The sequence below is a fragment of the Prunus dulcis genome, chromosome 5 (assembly GCF_902201215.1).
Source record: "Prunus dulcis chromosome 5, ALMONDv2, whole genome shotgun sequence".
NCBI lineage: Eukaryota > Viridiplantae > Streptophyta > Magnoliopsida > Rosales > Rosaceae > Prunus > Prunus dulcis.
The window spans coordinates 2,524,956-2,541,081 of record NC_047654.1 but is presented as its reverse complement, the minus strand read 5'-3'; the positions used below and the strand labels follow the sequence as shown (position 1 = coordinate 2,541,081).

At 37.1% G+C, this 16,126-nt stretch overlaps 2 protein-coding genes across 6 annotated transcripts; one reads left to right on the top strand and one right to left on the bottom strand.

The window, feature by feature from the left end:
- The first annotated feature begins 674 nt into the window (after positions 1-674).
- LOC117628809 (protein SENSITIVE TO UV 2) lies at positions 675-11,969 on the top strand. Of its 4 annotated transcripts, none has more exons than XM_034361337.1 (12): positions 675-1,159; positions 1,580-1,618; positions 2,319-2,437; positions 2,604-2,698; positions 2,781-3,142; positions 4,105-4,173; positions 6,120-6,202; positions 6,720-7,058; positions 7,142-7,248; positions 8,538-8,695; positions 9,814-10,010; positions 11,349-11,969. In XM_034361337.1, exons 1-12 carry the CDS (start codon positions 848-850, stop codon positions 11,611-11,613), a joined length of 2,145 nt encoding a protein of 714 aa, XP_034217228.1. In that variant the 5' UTR covers positions 675-847; the 3' UTR covers positions 11,614-11,969. The 4 variants fall into 4 exon arrangements, with proteins under 4 accessions (XP_034217228.1, XP_034217227.1, XP_034217225.1 ...); XM_034361336.1 differs by having other exon boundaries at positions 2,601-2,698; XM_034361334.1 differs by having other exon boundaries at positions 2,589-2,698.
- Positions 11,970-12,227: 258 nt separating this feature from the next.
- Positions 12,228-15,767, bottom strand: LOC117628744 (disease resistance protein RPM1-like). 2 transcript variants are annotated; one of them, XM_034361259.1, is made up of 2 exons: positions 15,645-15,767; positions 12,228-15,476 (listed from the first exon to the last, which is right to left on the bottom strand). In XM_034361259.1, exon 2 carries the CDS (start codon positions 15,366-15,368, stop codon positions 12,510-12,512), a length of 2,859 nt encoding a protein of 952 aa, XP_034217150.1. In that variant the 5' UTR covers positions 15,369-15,476; positions 15,645-15,767; the 3' UTR covers positions 12,228-12,509. The 2 variants fall into 2 exon arrangements, with proteins under 2 accessions (XP_034217150.1, XP_034217151.1); XM_034361260.1 differs by having other exon boundaries at positions 12,228-15,471; positions 15,645-15,662.
- Between the last annotated feature and the right edge of the window lie 359 nt (positions 15,768-16,126).

Sequence of the window (16,126 nt, the reverse complement as noted above, 5' to 3'; positions counted from 1 at the left end):
CTTAATGCAATTCATGAGCCTAAACGAACACTACCACCACCATTTGAAGAAGCTCTGTTGCGACAACACCCACCACCTCATCCATAACAGATATGGGAAAAACATGGTTTCCAACGATCTACCTACGCATAAAAGCTAACAAATAAAGAACATTGAGTTATTTGTAGCAACCTCTGTCAAAGACGATGTAGCCCCAAGTTTAGAGAACATGAGCAGTGTTAGAGAGTGAAATTTGATAGAATGCCTAAAAGGGGTGATGAACTTCAATATGAGAATGACTTAAAAGAAATCACCACAAAGGGCTTCTTATTCACTAACCCAATAGAAAAGGGCAGGGAGAGAGGAGGGAAGGAAGGGCAATGATGCTTCTTCCTTCTCCCCCATCTATGGAGTTTTTCTTTGGGATTCACAGAAGGAGAGAACGATTAGGATTTTTTCTCCTCCTTTCTTTATTTGAAACCTTTTTCTAATTTAATGAATCGTTTATCTAGTTTGGTTGAATGCAAATTAATTGATTAAGTTGTTTTAATTCATCTTTTTGGGTTAAATGCAAATTAATTGATTATTATTATTTTTTCTTAAGTCAGGTTAATTTTTCTCGGTGAAGAGGTAAAAATAGGAAGAAAAAAGAAGAAGAGGTAAAACAGAAAAAGGAGAAAAAAGAAAGGAAAAAAAACAGCTCAACCAAGCAGCGAAAAAGATGAAACAAAGAACCCTTACGGGAGGGTGGCTTTGCCTTATGAAAAGTCTCTTGCCTGTAGTTACTCCAACTCAAACGATCATCGACGCATAAAGTTTGAGTTTGTGAGTGGTTTGAAAATTGAGTGTGTGCAGAAGAGTGAAGACGATGAGCGAAGAGCGATTAGAAGAAGACTGGGACACAGATTTCTTGGAGCAATTGATCCAAGTAGAAGAGCAAGCCCTCTCTTCTCAGCACCCCAAACCTCCCAAACCTCCTCCTCAACCCCCCAATTTGCTGCCGTCTTCTTCTCACTCCAATCCCATTAGGGCCATTACCTACTCCCCTCCGCGAGAGCTCACTCAGAGGTCCTCTTCCAATGGCATTTCCCATTCTGCTCCTCCTCCTCCTCCTCCTCCTCCTTCTTCTTCCAGTAGCTGCCCTGAGCTTGAGAAAGAACTCGAAATTGCCCGCTTGAAGGTTAGGGCTTCATTGCATAGCTGTATATATTTATATGTATACATGAAAAGTAAATACCGTTTTTTGTTTAAATTTTTAAAAATCGATGGTTTATTAATATGTAACAAATTGGGTGTGTTAGTGTTCATATTTATGTGGCATTGGCCATAGTTGATCAAGAGATTTATGTTTTGTTTGGTTGCTAACAAAAGGGTTTTTAACTCAAATGGTCCCTAAAATGAAGGAAAATAGATGCCAAGGAAACAGTTTTTCTTCTTCTCTAGAATCGTTCTGCATCTTAAAGTCCTTAATTTTCGTTTGAATTGTATGTTATGTCTGGATTTTCGGCTTATACTTTGATTTCTGACCTGGGTTCGAAGAATAAGTAGAAGTTTTGTTGTCTTTGTTTTTTAATCAAAGTTTGATGAATCTTAATTGCAGAGGGAGCTAGGACATGTCTCGGAGAAGCTTTTGCATTTGGTACGTTTATTTGTTACTGCAATTTCACTATTGCTGTTAGTGCTTTTGTCGTTGGTTTGCTTGTGCTGTAGTTATTCCAAGTCATACTATAATGTAGTTTTGGTAGAAGTCTTCAAATTGGTGAACTTTTTCTGTAGTGTTATGCATTTTAGTCTTGTTCATTGGTTTTGAAAAGAAAAATATTGTCATTATACAGTTTTCTGTACTTAACAGTTGGAATTACATGTTCATACCTAAGTGAGCTTTTTATGGTTTAAAAATTGGCAATAACAGATGATTTATATTCTTCTCCTTTTCGTTTGTGTGCGTGTGTTTGCATTTGTGTTTTCAGGATGTATACTTAGAGTGATGTGCATGTTATCTTTGGCTGAGTTCTATAATGGGAAGCAATCCAAACTTAATGTTGTCTTATATTCCGAACTTTATTATACCACAAGCTATTTTATTTTAGTTTCAGAAAATTTGATGTTGGTATGGGGAGAATGAGGTGCTCCGTGTAGCTTTTATTTATACTTTTTACGTCGTCACCCTAGATGGTATATTTAACAACTTTATGAAGAGCATTCAGTTTCTGTTTCTGATAGTATCCAGTTTCTCAATCCATTGATTTTTCTCTTTATTTTCCATCATGGCATTTCGGTATTTGGGATTTATTTCTTATGAAAGTATCTATATGCAATGAATTGTCCTATACTTGCAGGAAAAAGAGTCCTCTGAACTAAGGAAGGAAAATGACAAAAAAGATAAACAGCTTAGACTTGTAACTTCAATGAATGAAAAGAAAGATGCAGCTGCTAGGAACTCTGAGAGTACAAATTTGTAAGTAGAAACTTTTTCTTTGTCGCATGGCATTGGCCTTACATGGTGCAAGTATAAACCAGTGATATTTTCAATCTGCTGCCTGTTGTATATTAAACTAATCACGCTGAAGGGGTGCTTTACATTATCTTATGTTCCATATTATCTTAAGGTCCCATGGCAGCAGGAAATCTGGAGATGTCCTGGTCAATCATGAGGTTTCTCGACAATTTCAATCTGCAATGTGTTCAAGTGATCAGCCTGGCCCTCGTATTAATGCTGGTGAGATAAGTTGGAGATCATCTTCAATTTATTTTTGCTGTATTTTCTGACATCTGTCTTTATTTATGGTGATTTGTGCTAGATGTGCGAACCTCTAAAGCCACAGGCGTTCAAACTGATGAAATTGGTGCTGTTCCCCAAGCACTCTCACATGATGATCTGCAGACATATGATGACCTCTCCAAGAAATTACTAGCTATCTGGGGCTCTCCAAATGAGCAAGAATTGGGAAGAAATCTAATTTGCAATTTGCTTATGGATTGTCAAACAGATTTCCATTTTCTTTTTGGGTGCATTGGTATGAAAATGTCGTCCAAATTAACAATGGACAAGCTGGGAGATGATAGCTCTTCTATTGCAGCTTCAAAGTACCATTCACAAATGTCTCATACTCATACTCCAGAAGCTGAAATGGTGTCTCATCTTTATTCTGTCTTGACCAAGGTATTCTTTGATTATGTAATTTCATATAACTGTTTAAACAGGAAAAATCTCGAGACTCTATAATTTATTAATTTACTACCCTAGATTACAAGGCAAGTGCAAAAATATAACTTGAAACTTCTGGTGAAACTTAGATGTGCTGATAATGATCAGAATTTGCTCCAAGATTTTCATGACAACCTCAAAAAGATCATTATTTGTTAAATGGTTGGGAAGGGATTAGGAGGGAGGATGAATGATGTTTGCTTCTGTGTTGTAATCATTTTTCTTTTAGTTTGGACATGGAGATCCATCTTCATTGGATTGTTTGACTATTTCAGAAAGAATTTATGGCTAGAAACAAGGAAGTTGTAGATTTAAAGGTGGTGTTAGCCTCTTCTATTTAAAAAAAGGGTGTTAGTCACATTAGATCCTAGTGTTATTCCACCTTGTGCACTAATTGTCAAGTGAAGTAATGAACAGGCCAATCTATCTGGTCATCATACATTCTGTTGGAATTTGTTTATTTCATCTTTATATGTATTTCGTGGGCATGGGTTGATGCACAATACATGAGGGGCCTTCTCACAATGTTTTTGTTTCATAACCAAATAAATAGTAAAATCTGTGTATCATTGTTAAACTTATATTTAAGGGATAGTTTTATAAGGGACACCATGTCTTACCGTATCAAGTTGTCTGTAACAGTACAGATTATTTTTTTTCTTTTTTCTTTTTTCTTTTTCTTCGGTGGTAGAACTGCTTATGGTGATTGAGCTAAGTTCTCTTCTACAGGCCAAGTCTTATTTTGCTACTTTATTTAACCTTTAATCTTTATGCCATACATGTGCAGTGGAACTTAAAGAAAAAAACAAGGAAAAAGAATTAGAAAATCCATTCATATAGTGTTGCGGAGATGTTATTCCTTTTTCGTTTTAACTTGGATATGAGTATTTTGTATCTGTTGATTGTTCTTTTTGCAGGCTAAAAGTGGGATGGTAAAGTTGGAGGATTTATTTCAACCATTAGTCAACCTCTGTGGTCTTGAAAATGTAAGTTGGTGAATTGATATGCTTTGACTTCTTGCTACAATTTCATAGATGTTCTACTTTTATTTTTGTTATCCACCAACGTGTAGTTTGAGTAAATTGACATTACTCTAGATTCAGTTTACTCTATGGATTGGGAGTTGGGATCACATACTGTTCAATAAGATGCATTTTCGGTATGTTTGATTTAAGAAACTTTTGATACGCTGGGTAATATAATTATGGTTTTACTTCCTAGAGGATGTACTCTTCAAGGAATACTCCTTAATCTCTTTTATTTAAGCTAGCCTGTAGTTTTGGATTAGCTTGGCATGGAACTTCATCTAAGTTGGACGATCAAATTAATTAATAGAAAATTGAATTGAGTTAAATCCACCTGATATGTTTGGGGATGTTGATTACTGATATTGACTTACTAAAATTGAAAGTCTGTAGTTGTCTGTTAGGATGTGATAGGTCCATGATTTTAAAAATATTGGTGTTGGGGATTTTAAATGTATTGGTATTAATGACATTGTTTTATTTATTTATAGGAAACAACAATTTTATTTAAAAACCAATATGTACAATCGGTGAACAAGAAATCCACCAAAAATACAGCAATCAGAACCTTTATACTAAGACACCACTCTACCACATTTCACTTGAAATAATATCTCTACGGTACTGCTGCTTTCCAATACAAATAGATAAAATGAAGGGTAAACTCCCTAAACTCTGATGAAGTAGATGCCCACAAGGATGCCCAAAACAGAATCTGATCCCATAACTGATCTATCTCATCACCCTTAAGATTATAAAAGACTCTCCTATTTCTTTCCACCCACACTAACCAAAAATCTGCCACATAGCACATCTTCCCAGAACTTCTCCAAATCACATGGGAAGGTGTGAAGATAGAAGGAATAGAGGGATTGTCCAGAAGGTGCTTTGAGAATGATTTACATGAAAAAAAATCCTGAAGGCTTCAAACTCCAAATTCCGTCTGCTCTATGAGAAACCAACACAATAGATTTTAAACTTGACAATTGCTATGACTCGTGTATGTTTATTGCACAGGGTGAGGTAACATTGAAACGAAATTTGACTGGTGGAAGTTTTCTAATGTTGTTTTCATTGGTTAAGGAGTGACACAGACATGCAAACTTTAGTCAAAGGCTGCACCACACAATTCCTCTATTTCTGTAATTATTTTCCTTTTTTGTTTCAATTTCTTAGTTTTCTTAACCCTTAAAACTTTTTTTTATAACAATTTTACTAATTACTTCGAAGGTTTTATGGCTAGGGTGAGGGCTACTTTCTTTCCATCCGTTGTTTGTCTTTTAACTTTAGTGCCTAGCCCGTACCCTCCACCATGGAGGGAGGTGCCACCAATATGGTCTCACATATACTTTTGCCTCCTTAGTAAGCTCAACTCAGCTAAGCCTTGTTCCAGAAGCAATTGTTGTTGGTGTGTAGTTTACTTCCATATGGATTTTATACTTGTAATGCTTGTGATCTTAGAAACTTGAAGTGTTTCTAAGAGCTATCATTAAAAATTTAATATCGTACTGCTAATTCCATATATTTTTAGAGACAAATGGGTAGCTGCCATCAATTTTGGCACCATTGACATCTTTACATCTTCAACTGTTGATACAAATTTTAAGATTGATAACTTTTTCTTTTGTTAAATTATTTAATACTTTATGTTCTCATAATTGCATTTGGAACCCCATTGCCTTGCTCTAATTTTGTCGTACAGTATTACAACATGATAAGTTTTGTTTGTCAGAATATTCCTGCTTGCAAGGCCCTCTAATTTTTGATATCATTTTGTAAGTCCACTATTGTATGTCACCATTGAATGAAGTTTCATAAGTTCAGTATGCTAGTTATTTCCTTAAACTCTTTCAGTTTGGTTTTTTTTTTTTTTTTTTTTTTTGGTGAATCAGTTATTTTTGGCATAGGTTATCATTGTTCAGGCGTCTCTACATATACTGCATGTGTATCTGAAGCACCTGATTAGTCTGGAAAGGCAATTCGAGGGAAGGTATATAACATACTCTCTCTCATTTGCTCTTTCTGTATTCCAGTTTGATTTTGCAGGAGCGAGAAACCTCTGTGATTGTATTGCTGATTGAGTGATCCCCATTGACTGTGCTTTTTTAAAAAATGATTCTACTTTAGAGTATCATAATTTAGTGTTCATCATATGTCTACAAGGAACTAATATAAAAATATGTAGGGTGCCATAGCCCTTTTACAGAAAGAAGTACGTAAAAAGCGTTAGCACGTATATAAACAATTATTTTCTGAAAAAAGGATAAAAAGAAGAGATGAACAGATGTGATTGCTAATGTGCCATCCCTGCTACCACCGTAATGGGTTGGAGATTTGAAGAGATGTGGGTTCACTTAAATGTATATTTGTGTGTTTTGTAAATGAAGCAACTAAGTTAAGTTTTCCTATCTGCCCCTTGGCAATGTAAATGAAGCAACTAAGTTAAGTTTTTGTGTGTTCGCATGCTTATCAACTTTGATTTGATTTTTCCAGTGCACTCTACTCAGGGTCAATGTCATGATTGAAGGACTTCACTGTAGAAACAAGATTGTAAATCCTCATGGATCTGAAGGTGCAAATAAAAGAGCCTTGTTTTGTGTGAACATGGATCAGATGTCTTATGCATGCTCACCTGGAATGAAATTTTCGTATCCCGAAACTCAAAGCAAGAATGGAATTTGGAATAATGGCATTGCAACTTTGTTTTCTCATATAGACTGGGTTTCTCTCTTTGAGGTGATCCTACAAACTGCCATGAAGAATTCAAAACCAGGTGTAAGGCTAGAAGCAGTCTCTATTATGAATATGATTATAATGAGAAGTAATCCCTTTATTGAGAGGGAAAAGTAAGAATCAAAATTTCCTTTTTTGTTGAGATTTCTATACTGCTACTTTTCCTCATTTTCTGATGGAATCCCATTGGAGGCAGGTTTGGCCAGACACTGGTATTTGAAACTCTTTCACATTTGCTTACAAAAGCAGCTGGTTTTGAGGTGCGAATACAAGCCGTGCAACTTCTATATATGCTACTGAATTGTAAGTTCACATCAGTTTAGTTTATTCGTTTTGTATTTTGTTTTGTTTTTACAATAATTGCATGGAGTTGGAGCTTATAGTGATTGTAATTGGTATTATTGCTTAGTGGAACTACGTGTAGTTTCGTTTATTTTTTTAAGAAACATAAATTTATTGATAGCGAAACAGAGTACTATCAAAGTGGACAAGATATCCACCTCATAATGTAACAAAGAATCAATGAAAGAAAAAAAGAAAAGGAAAAGGCAACCGAACAACCAAACAACCAAACTCTGATTATTACATTGTAGAGTTTGTCCTATAATACCTCCATCCCTCCATCCCTCTCCACTATAGCTTTAAAAAATCCTTATATATTCCAAAACTTTTTGTAATTTTCGATTTTGGAGTTTCATACATTTCATCTTGAATTAAGTGTTCCATGCACAATTCTTCTGTTTCTTCAATGTACAAATTGTTCGGAAAATTAGTCCTCATCACAACAAAACCATGGAAAGATAAAGAAACTGCACCAAGATGACAATGAGTGAAACGAGAGAGTACACCAAGAATTTAATGTGGTTTGGCAAAAACCTACCTATGTCCACAGAGTGTTACCACCTTCACTATGAGAGAAATACAAGTACAAGAATCCTCTAGATGAGAACAAACCTCCCTTTTTATAGCTATGGAAGAAGCCTCTAGATGCATTGCACCGTCCATGCATATCACAAACCAATGCACCAAATTCCATGAACCATGCACATACAAAAAATGCATACTGACCACCATCCACAAACAATGGATGCATGTACCATGTAGAATAAAACTGTAGTAGAAAATGACCGGTCATATTTATATGTGTAGGGTCACAAGAGACCACACTTATGCATGCCGGCATAAACTTGTATTAGAAAATTGGCCCCCCCCTCGTCATGACAAAACTGATGGAAACATAAAAAGAAATTGTGCCAAGATGACAATGAGTGAAGCAAGAGAGCACACCAAGAATTTAACGTTCTCACTGTATAGTGCACATTATATGCGTTCATAACTTTCTATGACCTTAAACCTTTCTGTTTGCTGGTACTGTTCTGTTTTAGGTTCAGTCCATTGTTTAAACATTGCTTTTTAAGCTATTTTTTCCCCTCTAACTGGTAGCCTTCTACTGCTTGTTTATTTTTGGTTGTGTGAAGCCTGAAGATCTTATTTTATTAGAGCTAGCCTTGAGCAGCCTACCACTCTGCACAACTCAGCTTCCTTGCCTGTCTTAAACCCTGAACACCTTATGTTTCTTTGCTGATTTGAAGGTCCTAAAATACTGGTCAAGTTCTGTTCATATTATAAAGATGGGAAGGGTGCTGGTGCTATGGATGGTGATGTAGGAGATGCTTCAGCTTACCAGAAATATAGTATGATCCTTCAAGGATTGGCAGATTGTATAGCTTGCTGTGGAAATGGTTTACAGGTAGGCATCCCCCCTGCTTTTCTCTCCATTTCAGGTGTACACTTTTCTTGAAGTAATTTATTTTTTTGCTCTGCTTGTAGATATATTAGTGTGTAGATTGACCTGTTCTCCTATGGAAAAAAAACTGTAGTAGAAAATGACCTGCCGTATTTATATGTGTAGGGTCACAAGAGACCACACTTGTGCATGCCGACATAAACTTGTATTAGAAAATGACTTGCCATACTAATCTATGTGGAGTCACTAGAGATGAGACTGAGTGATGTGTTATCTTTTAGTTGCCATACTAATTGCTTTTGGTTTCACAGAACTTATGTTACATTGGTTGCATGTGCACTAAAGTATTTCCAGGTAGTCTCTGTTCGAATTTCTAATCGTGCACCTATTCCTGAAATGGTCCCCACCCATTCATGTTACTTGCAAACTATCGTTGTAGCTTTTGTTCAAAAGAGAATAGAAGCCTCATCTACAGGCTTTAAACCTTATCATAGACAACAAACTTTATTCAGTCCTGTATGGAATAGGATGGTAATGTAAATTAAAAAGTGAATCATCATGCATTTAGGCCTTCTATTTGTGTTATTTCTTTGTAGATAATGCTGCATTTCGTGTTAAAAGTTGAGCTGGGATTTTATTTTGTTGCCTGATTGTCAATTCGAAATGTCTGTTTTGCTGTCAAAGTCAAGAGAAAGGTATCTTTATAATCTGAGAGGTTTGAAAAGTCTTTTGAAAGGATCCTTGATTAAAATCTCTGCTTGTTAAAGTAAAAAAATTTAGTTGCATTGCATATGCTTCATCAATAACCATATTTTGGCCTCACCTCTGTCTGAATGGCATTAAGAACTTTGTTTCCCACCCCTGTCATGTGTGGTATACCGTACAGTGGGATCGCCTTCTATATTTAACTTTTTGTTTTTCCAATCTTATATCATTCTATCTTCAGTTCCCAGTTTATGTATTTTTGATTCACTGGAGGGCTTCAGGGCCTTTTGAGTTACACAGGAGAAGGTGGAGGTGCTTCTGTCCCATCTCATAAACCCTCAAACCTTAGTTAAAGGTTTATGTTTAGTAATATGTATTTCAATATATCAACTCCTTTCTTGTTATTGTATTTTCAGGGACTGAAACTTCGCAGAAATTCTATTCTTTTGCTGGCTTTCCTATCCTCATCTGAAAAATCTGGCTTCGAAATACTTGTGGGTTACAAGCTCTATCAAGATACAAACTTTCTAATGTTGATTTTACAAGTTTTGATATCAGAGGTAGATATAGAAGTCGCAGTTAATGCTGATCATGCACAGGTTTTCAAAGAGAGGTAATTGATGAGTAAGAGGTTTCTGGATGCCCTTGAATTTTATATTCTCTTATTTTTACTCAGATGCAAGAATCAAACATTCTTTTCTTGGGCATTACTTTGCCGAGTTCTATTTTTCTGTATTCTACTTTCATTGTAAGTGCCACTAAATATCTCATAGTTATTTGGTGATATCATGGTTCTGGTAATGCAGTTTCACCTACCCCTTCTGTCTTCTCTGTTCCTGATTTCCCTTTTTCCTTCTTCTGACATTGAAATGAGTTCATAATTACTTGTTGTATTGTTATTATTGGTGTTGACTTCATTGTAGTTCAATTTGTGTGCTAAAAAACAGAAGGCAAAGAATATTGCTTAGTACACACCTTTGACCACATTTAACAGACCACCTTATGTGGCAGCTTATGTGTTCATGTCATGTCAATTAAAATGGACAACTGTATTTTTTTCTTTAATTGTCTTTTATTAATTTAGGGTATTTTTTTTATAATCTTTCACCTTTTCCTCTCTGACCCTCACTCCTCTCTCCTATGATATCTTCGAATTTTCATCTCCTTGCTCTTATCTCATCCATGATTTATGGTTTTTTTGTTTGTTCGTATTACTCCTTGGCACTGGTCTTTCTTTTCTGCATCAAGCACCAAAGGCTATACTTACCGGAATCAATGATGTAGATAGACAAGTGGGCTGGGTTGAGTTGTTGATATAGTAGATCCATACAACTGAAAAATCATTTTAGTTTAAATGCTATGAGTCATCAGAGAGGCAAGAGGTTACTCGGTTGGCATGAAAGGATGCTTGTTAATTGTCTTTCTTCTGTTGGATCGTTTTCTCCAATGAAACAATTTCATTTTATTGGTCATTGCAATAGCCATGGATGGGATCAGTGAATGGAGGAGAAGAAAAGTCGGGGAGATTAGAAGAGACAGGAGGAGGTTAAAAACAAAAAAGAATTAATTAGAATCCTAATAAATGACAATGAAAAAATAAAAAACAGTTTTCATTTTAATTGACACGGCATAAACATTTAAGCTGCCACATAATGTGGTCAATTTAGTGTGTACAAATAGCATTACTTGAATGCTTGTACAAATTCAAATGCCATTTACTAACCATATGAACAATTGTACCCACATTCTAGTACATTTTAACAGTTGAATAAAGGCTATCCCGCATAATTTATGAGAACTGAGATTTTCTTCCAGGCTTCTTTCTGCATCTTGCAAGGAATGCATGTCATGTGCTCTGTGGAGTACGTTCAATATCTGTATATCTACATGAAAAAAATGGCCTATCTATCTCTTAATTGTTTGCTTATATTGTGAGGGCATTGTTGTTTAGGACCTTGCTGATGCGGGAGGCTCTAATACTACTTAACAGGCTGGTATCAAACCCGACGTATTCTGCTACTGTCTTGCGTTTATTAACAAAGAGCAGAGACATGGCCAGCTTGACCATCGATGTTGCAAACAGGTTGTCCAGGAAAGACCAGATATGTGACAAGTTTGATGGCACTGCAAGGCAGATGCGGGAGTCTGAAATTGTAGACCTAGCTCGAGTGTTTAAGAAAAGGGTGTTCACATATTTAGGAGATAACCTATCATAAAAGGTCTTGTGCCCGTTTGGTTAATTTTTTTGTATATTTGTATGTATCAACAGTAGACACGCAAACAGTTGTCATCAGCTGTAGAGTGCAAAGTCTGGTGGCAGAGTTAGGTACGGTCATTCTTTAGACGGTTAGACCCTCAGCTGGAAATTTTTTGATACACCGGCACTGGTTACTCAGTTGGAAAATTTTGACAGGTATCGGTGGATAATAGATACGATTCCATATTACCTTTGTAATGATCAAATTTCTCCTTAAAGAAAAAGAAATGTAGCTTCAACTGGTTATTTTGGTACTATTGGATATGAACTATAATATGACAGCCTCAACCTCAAGTTGAGAGAGGTGGTACGGTACTGTAGAAAATGTATATTTTGGCATGTTTTGTAAGAGCGTTCCAAATCCAAGTATTACTGGTAGAAACTTAATACTAATCAGTGCCTGTAATTTAAAGGTGCGATTGAAAGACTGAAAGAAATATTGAGTGAAAGGGCCAGAGCACAGAAACAATTCGCAAGTGACAAGCAGTCATCTTGCTCAGGCAGGCAAATTGTTGCTAGGACGTTGGGATTGAGTTGTTACAGTGGAGATACTGATGGGATTGAGTTGCTAAGTTGCATGGGAAATGAAATTGGAGAAACAATCAGATACTAATACTATTTACAGATCACTGCAGCTTCACTCCCATTTTAATTTGTACAAGTTGTGCCATATGCTATACAGACCTACCAGTTTATAACTACCAGCCACAGGTAATCTCTCTGATCCTGGACCCAACTACATTACATATTAATTTACAAGTATTAATTACAGATACAAGTATATATAATCGTATTTACGACGTATTTACAAGGATATGTATCACCCCATTCCCATTCCCAGTCGCAGCACAAGTATCATTTCCAGGACTTCCAACGAGTTTGAAGTTCATGGCTGAAGGGATTGCTGGGCAGGGGACAGTACTCCCCATCAGTCATGCTCTCTATGGAGTAGACTTCCCAGCCACCTTCTCTCCAGTAAGTTGAATAAACTTCTGGAATGTGGGAGACTTTCCAGTTATCTTTTCCGTCTGTCCTAATCGTCTTCATCAAATCCACCGGCATATCAGAAAACTCGAGAACTTTCAGCTTCGTTAAATGTTCAATCCCTGATGGCACATTCTCCAGAAGCTTGCAGCGTTGGATGCTTAGCTTCTCAAGAGAAGCCATTGCACCCATCTCCACTTCTATGCATCTCAGTTCATCAAATTTATCCATGCTTAAAATCTTCAACTTTCTAAACCCATCAGCCCTGAAACACAATCTGTCGCCAAGGAATGCTTGACATAATTCAAGTTGAACAAGATTTGGAATGTATCGCAGATATATGAGTGGATCATCCTTCAACTGACTCCATTTCAAAGACAATCTGACTAGGCTGGGAAGAGAAGGAATCCAGTGGGGTAATGTGTCCAAACGTCCTTTCATATACAGCCGCTGAAGCAACAAAGGAGGAGAAGGTAGATGTTGAAGATCAATGATCTCGTCTTCTTCGACTGAAGCTATAGACAGGGCGCGAAGATTCGTCAGCTTTTCAATAGATGAACATAGAGCCTTCCCATCTTCTTTTCTCAATTTTAAGAGGCCTAACCTCCTAAGTTGATTTAGCTTCCCAAGCTCTCTTATTATGGTGCCCCCATCTTGGTTTACTTCTATGAAACAAAGCTTCTGTAATGCTTGCAAAACTCCTATGTTTGACATGACTTTAAAACCTTTTTTTGAATGAAAATGTTCGTAAGATACAAATTCATGTTGATATACCAGAAGATGGCGTAAACGCTGGAGCTTCAGGATCTCAACCGGAAGTTGGTTGACATTGGAATGCTTAAGATCTAGAGTTTCTAGACTCTGAAGCCTCCCAATAGATCTGGGAACAGTTTTTACCTTTGTTTCCCTCAAGCTCAGATATTTCAAACAATACAAGTCCAAAACTTCAACTGGAAATTTTTCCAAAGGTGAGTTTTGCAAGTCTAACACATTTAGCAGCCTAAGACCACTTGGGAATAATTTAGAGATGGATGGATTTTCAGAGGCACCAAACATGAACAGGGAACGCAACTGGGAAACTGACCTGTTAGGCTGAACACTTTGTAGCGTGCTATGTATTGATAGGCGTCTAGCTCTTTCAAACCATTGCAAGCTTTGGTCTTTCACAATTGTGGTGAAATTCTGATCTCTTGACTTGGGGATGATGATCTCACGCAAAAGGTCATGGATCCGACATTTTTTGACCCTGCCATCAGGTGTAGTAGCAGCCACTTGCATTAGGCTTCTATTCAAGAGTTCATGGAGATAGTCATCTGCTACTTCTTCCAGTGTTTTTCCCTCCTTTGCTTCGACGAATCCCTCTGCTACCCATAACCGGATTAGTCTCATTCGTTCAATCAGATGATCCTCAGGAAAGATGCTCAGGTACAAGAAGCAGGATTTGAGGTAGTATGGCAAATCATTAAAGCTGAGTGAAAGAACTTTTTTCAAATCCTTGAGCTTGTCATTTCCCTCAATTTCAGCCCCAAGGCTGCGGCGAACCATATCCCACTCGTCAATTCTACGTTTATCTTTTGTTGCCAACATACCACTGATTGCAACAATTGCAAGGGGAAGTCCCTCACATTTTCTTAAGATGTACTTACAAATTTCCTCCAAATGAGAAGGGCATTTGTTCCACTGAAATGCCTTTCTGCAAAAAAGATCCCAAGATTCGGGAGGAGGTAAGGGCTTTAAGTTATAGGCCTTACCTTCACATAGTACACCCGTGGTGGAGGCTACATCTGCATTTCTTGTAGTGAGCATAATTCGGCTGCCACAACCATTGCTAGGCAGTGCATATTTTATGGCGTCCCATTCATATAGATGCCATACATCATCCAGAACAACCAGGTACCTCCGGTTTTGCAGCAATTCCTTTATTGTTGTCTTCAGCTGATAGTTATTCATGTTTGCCACGATTTGTGGAATTCGTCTTCTGATTGCTTTAAAGAGTTGTTGAACCATGTCTTTGAGTAGGTCGTCAAATTTGAAGGACCGATTAACAGTGATCCACGCACGGACTTCAAAATGTTTCTTCACTTCTGGGTCATCATAGACTTGCTTGGCCAAGGTGGTCTTCCCCATTCCTCCCATGCCAGCCAACGAAACTACTTCGCGGCCAGAACTGCCGTTAAATAGCCACCCCACCAGCTGATTTTTAGGCTCATTAAGGCCAACAAGATCAGATTTATCTAAAAGAAGGGCATCTCCTCGACAGTCTTGCCATGTATTTCCTGCACTGTCGTCGGATCCAGGATCTTGTTCAGCCTTTCTGAATTTGTGACGAAGTCTCTTGTGAACCTCACAAATCTCTTTGATTCTTGAGTTGATGGCTTGCAACTCGGAACCAATACGGTAACAAGCTTTGGCATTCTTAATACAGCAACCCAACCTGTATAAAGAGCCAAATATTCCTCGACCGTGATCATGATCATGCCCCTGGAGAAGAGTGTATTCATCTAGAATGTCTTCAGTTTCATGAGAAATATCTCTTAGTTGCTTCACCCAGACTTTGAGTTCCTCATCACTTTCCTGCAGTGTGTCTGCGATCCTTAGGAAGGCCTTCATCCTTTCCAATTCTCCTCTCAGATACACAGCTTCTTCTTGAACTCCTCCAAACAGGTGTACATCCTTTTCGAATAGGGTTGCAAGCTTCTCCAGAAGAAAGTTAACAGAACTCTCTGCCATCAATATGGATTGTTTTTCACTTCATTGCAAGAGTCTAACTTTTCACTCTGAAATTGTATTGCAGCAAGACATTGGCTGCATACCCAAGTGACTTGGCTAGCTGCTGCACTGCATCCAAGTAAGTCCATTGAGTTCAATCCCTGCAGTTTTATACTAGTATTTGTGCTAATATAATATTCTTTTGTTACAAAGCCTAGCATAAACGGTTAAGCAGACTCCAAAAAGTAAAAGCGACTAATTCATTTGATAAAGGGAAATAAACTTGTTGGAAATTACCTCAATTTGGGAAGTTCCAGTGAAGCTTAATTTCACAGCTGGTGGGCAATTTCCACGAAACCCAGTTTACATATCCCAAATTTGTGGGAATAAGATTGTTAGCTCTTTTCTTTTCTGTTCCATTGATGACTAGTAGTCTAGAATGAATAAGGATAGGGCAGACAACAAATGTGTGATCTGGAATACTAGTGATCTTATCCAAGCTGACATATATTACTTCAAATGAATGCCAACATCAATACATATAATATATACACACGCATTAATGTCTTACATCACGACCCTCTTCACAAGTAATTGAGAAGATTGACTGAGGAAAAAAAAAAAAGCATTATATTTATTATCTGCGTGTGTGAATCCACAAAAGGTTGTGTTAACAAATATCTTCATAAGTTTGTATTAGACATAGGGAGATTATCCGATTAGTATTTTATGTTAAGGATTGGTTACATATTTATAATCACCATTGTTGGATTGCTTGT